The 8,653-nt window shown below is 40.8% G+C and overlaps 1 protein-coding gene across 1 annotated transcript in view; it reads right to left on the minus strand.

Moving 5' to 3' along the window:
- Nucleotides 1-7,190: 7,190 nt before the first annotated feature.
- RNPEPL1 (arginyl aminopeptidase (aminopeptidase B)-like 1) overlaps nt 7,191-8,653 on the minus strand; it is a gene marked incomplete at its 5' end in the record, with an annotated part of 3,138 nt that continues 1,675 nt past the window's right edge. Inside the window, 3 exon segments of the mRNA XM_010020115.1 lie at nt 7,191-7,463; nt 8,135-8,277; nt 8,523-8,653. The exon segment at nt 8,523-8,653 is cut by the window's right edge and continues 17 nt beyond it. Of these exon segments, the coding sequence (XP_010018417.1) occupies nt 7,191-7,463; nt 8,135-8,277; nt 8,523-8,653 (547 nt within the window).

The following is an 8,653-nucleotide window of genomic DNA, read 5'->3' on the forward strand; positions in this document are numbered from 1 at the left end:
CCGTGTTGTGTGCTCGGGAATAGCTGGTAGAAACTGGAAATTCTTGTCAGAGCTGGAGGAGGAAAGCTTAACGGTTACCTAGCTGAACAGCCCTCAGGAGGGTGAGGAAAACGAAACCAAGATTGTGACAGAAACTGCCTGAGAAATTGTGGACCCTCATAAAGTATTTCCCCACATAATAGCGAAGATCACATTTTCATTTAGTTTGTCACTACCTGGACTGGAGCACCTCTCCTATGGAGACAGGCTGAAACAGTAGGGGTTGTACAGCCTAGAGTAGGCTCCAGGGAGACCTTAGAGCAGCTTCCAGTGCTTAAAGGGGGCCTGCAAGAAAGACGTAGAGGGGCTTTTTACAAGGGCAGGTAGGAATAGGACAAGGTGTAATGGCTTTAAACTGAAAGAGGGTAGATTTAGATTAGATATTGGAAAGAAGTTCTTCCTGTAGGGGTGGCGAGACATTGGTACAGGTTGCCCCAAGAAGCTGTGGCTGCCCCATCCCTGGCAGTGTTCAAGGACAGGCTTGGATGGGACTTTGGGCAACCTGCTCTAGTGGAAGATGGCAAAAGGGTTGGAACTGGGTGATCCTTAAGGTCCCTTCCAACCCAAACCCTTCTATGCTCACTAATAATTGTCCAAGGGCTGAACCGACAAAGGAAATAACATTGCTTTTCATACTTTGATAGCTACTACTGCCTCATCAAATAAAGAAAAAATACATTATAAAAACCTGACTTGCCATAAACAATGAGAAAGGAAAGAAATGCAAAAAATACACGGCTGCCTTTTTCTCTTTTTTTTTTGCATTGGGGCCTTTTATGCAAGTATGGTCAACATAACCATACTTATGATCCAACATGAGAGGACATGATGTTTACAAAAAAAAGCTGGTTTTCATACTCATCTGTAATGATGGGTTCAAGTCTAAGGGTTATGTTACCTGGTCCTTGGATAGGGAGGTTGTATTAATGAGAGAGATCTACAGAACACACTGGTCTGACTCATCTTTTTCAGAAATGAATGCAGAAATCCTCCTCTCGAACCTCTGCCTTGGACAAACAGAAACACAGGTAATTGCAGTAGCTGTCCAACCACACACTAACATTCTCCGCCCCTTGCTTATGCTTGTTGTACAGACACAAGGCTTCTCCCCTGCTACAGCAAATTTAATCATCAAAGAAGACTTTTCATGTTGGATGTTTCCACCCTTTTGGGAGTAAAGGAAACATTGCCATCAGTAAGAATAAGGACCTCTCTTGTCTACGGCTCATGCAAGAAAGCTGCAGCTGCGCAGGCTGCAAGTGAGCTGACACAGGAGGGCTCTGTTCAGGGAGGGAAAAACAAGGCCTCTGTATCAGGAACAATGAGGCTCTCATCTGTGTGATTTCACCCTTGCTGTGTTCTTTAGGCAACAGCAGTCATAGATCACAACTGCATAAATTCCATCAAAGGCCAGATTCTAGAAAGTGATATGAATGTTGAGCTCTAACTGTAAATATAGTAGATCCAACCTGGAACAGTGAACTAGTTACACATGTAACAGTATTTATTTATGATGTTATGAGAAGAGATGGACATTATCTTGGTCTTTAAGATATCCAACACGCTTTCCTTGCCCCACTGCAAAGTTGGAAACTGGCAAATTTATACATTATGCAGGTGGTAATGGGTTAGGGGTCTGTCTATTGACCCCAAACTTCTGGGAGCAAAAGCAGCAGAGAATTTTCTCTGCAGCCTCTTGGCAATCCTGGATTAAACTACTTCTCAAGACAGAAACACAGGTCTATTTAGACAATAAGTCTTGAAGAGAATATTTGAAGACAAGATGACACTTGCCTTTTTATCAATCTCTTTCTCAGTGCACTTTACATAGGTTCCTCCTATTCCTTGTAAAAGAGGAAAGCAGGCTCCCAAGAGGTTAAGTGCAGTTACTATGGGAATTTAAACAGTTAAAAGGGATTTACATCCAGTTAGCTTATTTCCATGTGAATGAAGACTATTCTTTGACAGAGTAGTTTTTGAGATTTTCATAATCATTTTCCAGTTTTGGGGTTTCATCACCTCATATTTGTTTTCGTCTCAAATTCCAGATGGTTCAAGGACAAGGAGATGGTTAAAAGTGATCGAGCAATGGTGGTTGGCCACAACACGTGTGTGTTTGTTCCTGCAAGCTCTGACATGCCATAGAAGCTGCTCAAATTGCACTGGGGAGCTCTTCCAATTCTTTGGATCCTGATATGCACCTTAGTTTCTGCAATACCACTAGGCTGAGTCGGAGCTGTGTCACAGGAATAGCACAGAATGGTATTTTGCTTAAGGCAGATTTTGGAGGGGTATTTGGCGTTTATGCTCAGAAGAGCATGGTATGGAAGAAGTCTCTGATGGTTTTCATCAGCCAGCCAGAAGCAGCCTAGTATCACAGTGCTCTCTGCAGCTACCTGGAAGACAGACTCAATTCTTCTTCCAGAGCGGCTTGGCCTGAGGAAGATTGCCACTGCTAGACAAAGATCTCCCTCATTACCTCAGGCAGACCTCTAGGAGGTAGAGCACAGCTTCAAACTTCGATGCTGGCTACCACAGCACACAAGAACAAGGTGGTACAAGACACCCAAATTAAAACAATGCACAAAGCTGATGCTTCCCTAGGTTATACACTTAGGGTCACACACCAGGATTGACAACCAGGTACGACTTAATCCGTGACACTTTACACCAAATCATAAGAGCATGAAGAATATCCCATCCCTTTCCTATCACTTCCTACTCTTCCTCAAAACCCAAGTATGTGTTTAGAAAAGGATCCAATGCTCTGCAAAACCCATTAATGCCATTTCTTAAATTTTAGAGAGGCTTGTCTCTAGTGTAACACCTTCCCTATAGGGCACAAAGCATACTATGTTCAACATAACTCTAATTCTCTTGACAAGAAATCAGAGGTATAAGACTTGATTTTTTCAGTGCAGAAGGTGCACACAGAGTGAGGGGAAGTGTTCACACAGGTTCAGTCATGTAAAGCAACCAGCTAGTCCCCCTCTGTATAGAGTGAACAGTCACCTCTAGAGTATAGAATAGCTTTTTCTCTACACTTCTTTATCTATAAAAAAGGTTGCCATGTCCATGTAAGACATGCTTTAACTGTTGCCCAAATTACTACCACAATTAATGAAAAATAGGATAAGTGCACAATATTAATAAAAAATCTTTTTAAGTGGTGCAAAATACACAGGAGCATGCGGTAATTTTTGAGAAACAGTGTGCAATTTCCACTTTAAAAGGATGCTGAAACATTATGCTTCACCCTGGAGCTCAAGCAATACATAAAATGTGGAAGACATACCTTGCAGTAAGAGACCAAACAACTCTTTACGAATTAAGAGGTACTTACATGGGAAAGAGGTTAGTGACAGTAAGCAGTTTATATTTCTCAAAAAAAGCAGTAGCTTTGAGAGCTAGAAGCTGAAACTAGACAAATCCAAACTAGAAATTAGGTATGCAATTTTAGGAACGCAGGTAATCAAAAGCTAAAACAACTTACCTGGGGCTTCAACAAATTCAGTGTCATTTAAGTTTGGTCCTTCCAACAGAAAAAATAATTCTGTGTCTCAGAGGATAGTGGCTTGATAAATCTCACATTGTGATTTCTACTGTGATTTCTTTTGTACACAAAGTCTGATACTGTCACCCTAATGATCAATCTATAGTAAAAAGCGTGAAATTGAGTGTTATGTGATTTATAAGACTTGACTTGATTGTGTTGTTTTATCTTTGAGCACACACAAACAGGGAAAACAGACTGAAGTGAACTTGAGTGAATTGTGCAGTACATGTGCTTATTATGGATGTAGAGAAGGTCCTGTGTTATCTGGAAAAGGCAATGGCCAAGGTCATTGCAGTGCAAGAACATGAGAAAATTTGGTTTAAATCAGAATGTTTGGGATGCTTGCTAGAATTGTGCTTGGTTAATGAAGCGCATGGTTAGGATGTTGCAACATATCATGACAGTGAGATTACTCATATAAGCTTAACAGAGTAATACATGTAGCTAACAAGAATTATACTTAATGTATTAATCAACATGGCTATGAAATGCTAAAAAAAAAAAATAATCAGTAATATTCCATTTTACTGAAGGGTTTGGCTCTTCAGAGCTTTTCCACAAGTGGTATTTTTAGGTCCCATGTTGCCCTGCTCAAAGCTGCAATGAAATAAAGTAACAAGTTTCATTTTCAGTATAATAAACATAACCCTATCTCTTGGCATCTGCTTCAATAAAACCAATTTGCTGTACTAATCTTACTTTAACAGATCAGAAATGAACATACCAAAGGCAAATAGATAGTTTCTATTTAATCTCAGTCTAATTTGCCTGACAATGTGAAATCTACTACAAATCAAGAAAGAAAGTAGCCTGAAGCATTAATTTAATTTGTGTCAACAAAAGGAAGACTTATCTCCACAAACTTGCTGCCAATTTTTCATCTCTTCAAAATAAAAATGCACTCCTTACTCACAGGAGGAGCAAGAGTACCTGAAGAAGGATGCGTGGAATGCTTACTACAAATCTTGCTCTGTGTTTCAGAGAACAAGTCTTATGAAAATAGCCACCTGATGGGGTGTCAGAGATAAAAGCAGAAACACTGACTTAGATTTCATGTTCTTTAATCAAGAAACAGTCTATTAGGTTCAGCCAACATTTCCCTGCATTGATGCATGTATATGCAAACACAGCTGATCTGATGTGTTTCAGTCAGTTGTAGTAATAATAGATAATATTTACTTTTGATTATTTGCTTTTGCCACCTCTCCAACTTCTTGCTGTTCAGCTTTTAAATAGCTTCCAAACTCCCTCTATGCTGCACTGCAGAAAAAAGACAAAACAAAGACAATGTAGCAAGTTAGCTCTTCCAGACATCCATAGCAGGGATGCTGAAAAACTGCCCAAAAGGCTAAACTTGTCACAACGCTCAGTTTAATTTGACAATCATCATAAGGCATCCATGTAAATTTAAAATTCCCCACAAGGGTCACATATATTCTCCACGACATGTTACAGTGGAGGACTGGGATTCCAAAAGCTGCTAGTGGTTACTGGTCTTGGCTGGGCTGCTGCTGCTAGGAGGGGGTCCAGGAGACGCAGCACCAAGTGGCAACTTGGGAAATGGAAAATCAGCTTGCACGAATCTTATTCAATAGAACAACAAACAGAAAGAGATTTGTGCAGAACACATCATTGTCCATCCTTTCTGGGAAAACAAAACGTAATTAAAAAGATAATCCCAATTCAAGAAGCAAAGAGAAGAGCTTGAAGTTCTGAAGCCCAACAATGCTGATGACCCATTTTGAAAACTATGAAGCACTGCAGAGGTGCGAGTTCATTATTGCTTTATCCCAGTTCAGCCCAGGCTAAGGCTACGGTGAAGTCCAAATTAACTTAAAGCCAGAAAATGCAGATCCAGTAACAGCACCTACGTCCCCATCCACACATGGGTGTAAACAGATAGTTTTGGTGAAAAAAACCCCACTAAAACAAAACAAACAAACATACAAATAAACAAAACAAAACCAAAAAAAGCCAAAAAAAAAAAACCCGCCAAAAAAAAAAACCCCACCAAAAAAAAAAACAACCAACAACTCCCTAATTTCCTCTCTTCCTGTGCTATGTAGATCCCCATAGCAGGGCTAAAATAAAATTTGCCCCAGATTATATAAAAAGTTTCTTTTTCACATCTCCTTTAGCTGAGCCTCTTCCAAATGTTTCACCTTTCATTCCAACTAGTTCTCTATCCTGGTGATATATCAGCTCAGAGATGCTTTGTGGCACACAGGTACCCACGCATTCAAAAGAATGTGGCACAGAGTCTTAAGAACCACCACATGTACTCTGTAATACCCAACAATGCTTTGCCCTCACCTTCCTGAGACTGAATTGTACAGATGGAAGAGAATGTCTTCCCATCTTGCATGCCTGGCCAGCGAGCAAGAGAAATAGCATGCTGTGTAAACGAAATGACATCTTCCCGCCTCAACCACAAGTCAGAAAACAGACTCGGGTAAGGCGGGGCTTAAAAGTCTTCTGTCAAGAAGGAGGGTGCTTCCATCAGACTATCACATGACGGGGCAACTGTTATTCAGGCAAATGTTATTCAAGGCAGTAAAATTGTAGCACACATCTCCATTTTATACTAGGCCTAATTTATACTAAGAATCTTTAAAAAAAAATAATTAAATTAAAGGTCCTGTTAATTCTTCCAAAAGGACAGAATAGAAGACAGAGTGCATCTGACAAACACATGTGCTACACATCCTAACACACAAAGGTTGCAGCTAGACTTGTCAAAAGTTAAAAAGATTTAGGCATCCAGCTAGTACCAGAATTGATGGCATTTGGGCACCAAATTAGGTGCCCTAATTTTAACTTTTTTGAAAATTCAAGCATTTCTTTATTGCCTGTCCCATTGAGTGCAAAGGGAAAACTGAAGGTAGGGTTAATTACAGAAGAATTTCAAATCCATCATAAGGTTTCCCATTATTATTATTTAGCCACCTAGGGGCAAAGGGGAACAGGAGCTATTTAAAATTAATTTCTTAATTACTTAAGCATTAGTCCCCTATGTCCCAATCACAATACCTCTCTGTGTCACAGTAAGGAGCATAACATGAAAGCATGTTTGCTGCCACCAACAGTTCCTGAGTCTCTCCTTTGCAGAACCTCAGCCCAAATATCAGGATAACGACAGCTTCACACACACACACTCCCCAGCAACATACACACAGCAAGAAGGACATGCCTCAGTGGCCTCAGACAAAAAAAAAACCAAAAAAACAAAAAGAAAAAGGAAAGAAACAACCAACCAAAAACCCCAAAACCACCAACCCACAGTCTTGGAGAAACCATCCAGAAGAGCCTCAGGAAAGGGAGTTATCCACTCTCCATGGAGAAGCAACTGCCCAGGAGTCCCTGCCCAGTATCAACTGAATCAAAATATCCACCCCACAGCTGAAGGAGATCTCTGAAATTTGGCAATGTCACACGCTGGATACTTGAAGGCACATTTGCTTTGTGTTTTGGGAGAGAAATCCAGTTACAACAACACACTGCAGCTGCAGGGCCGAAGGAAAGGAGGCGACACTTGGTATCTTTCCTCTGTTTCTGTCCCCACTTTCAAGCTTCATGGCTGGCATGAACTGGTGATCTAGGCAGACACATTAACATCCCTGAGTGAAATGGCACCATTTGTGGCCTCTGAGGCTTTGTCTTCAAGCACCATTGCTGGTGTGTCTGTAGTGACTGCTGTAGTGTCAATGGCAGGAAATGGATTCAAGCCCTGTGATAAGATCTGTTGGATGGTTTTCCGCAAATTGGGGTGCAGCTGGTTTTGGGTCTGGTAAAAAATTTCTAAGGCAAAAGACTTGAGGGTGCCAGTGCAAAGGTCCTCGTAAAGTGGAATTGTGTACATCCGAGACATCTGCAAAAAATGAAAACTAGATAATATCACTTGAATCAAAGTCAAGAGGTTCAGCTCTTCTTTAACTACACTCCAACAGCCCTGAATGACTTCAGACTGGAAACAATACATTTCTTCAAAAGACAGCTGAGTCTATTCTAAGTAAGTTTAATGCAGAGATTTTTATGAATGATAATAAAAAAACATTTTTTGTCTAAGACTGAGCTACTTCCACAAAGAACAGAACTATTTTTAAAGATCGAGAAGAGGCCACAGAGAACACATGCATTAACCTTTTGCTCCTGCACAATAAAAACTACTGAAAGGAATTTGATGAGCCCTAGTCTTGCTTGAAGTATAAATATTCAAATAATCACATTATTTAGTAGTGTGAAAATATCTGGTATGGAAAAGGCAGGGCTGCTACAAAGCAACACAAAAATGCACCGGGCAGAGCTGGGACAAGGATATTGAGTTAGGCTAGAAAAGCAGAGATTATCTGTAGGCATTTCAAATGACATCTGCCCATTCCTCCCCACCCGCTAGCAGGTGAGCCATGCTCAGCCCCTTCGCAACACACCTGGTCTACACTTGGCCAGGAAGCAGAAGTTCCAAGGTCTTTCACGTCGCATTTCTCATGCACATGTCTCATGCACTGAGAGGTGCAGTGATTTTAATCCAGCAGTTAGTACCTGGTTTTCCAAGAAGCGACGGACTTTGTAAAGGTCTGGATAATAGTCATTACGGACTACAATCTGCAACCAGCGGATACGGATTTCTGCATTCATGGAGTCCAGCTGAGAGGAGTAACATTCCGAAAGCTTTTTTATCACCTCTGAAGAGAGCACATACACAGAGAAAGAACTATGACCTATTTTGTTGAGTTTGAGGGTCATCAGAGAATAACGAATCATTAAATCTCAGAATCATAGAATGGTTTGGGTTAGAAAGGCCCTTTTTGCTCAAAGCCCCATCCAACCTGACTTTATGTTAATGACAAGGTCAAAGAGGGACAGGACTCTTCAGAATTAAATTAGTTATTACAGGAATACTTTTATACTATCCTGATAGAGTACTCACCACGTGGCAGTGGTGACCCATCCAGCAATCTGTCCAAGAAAAGTACAGTTTGAAACGTTCTCCATTTTGTAAGGTCAACACTGCTGGCAGCAGCAACAGAGTCCAGAGGCTCTGTTGTCCAGAGTTTGAAG

This window comes from Nestor notabilis, unplaced genomic scaffold (genome assembly GCF_000696875.1).
Source record: "Nestor notabilis isolate BGI_N333 unplaced genomic scaffold, ASM69687v1 scaffold21438, whole genome shotgun sequence".
NCBI lineage: Eukaryota > Metazoa > Chordata > Aves > Psittaciformes > Psittacidae > Nestor > Nestor notabilis.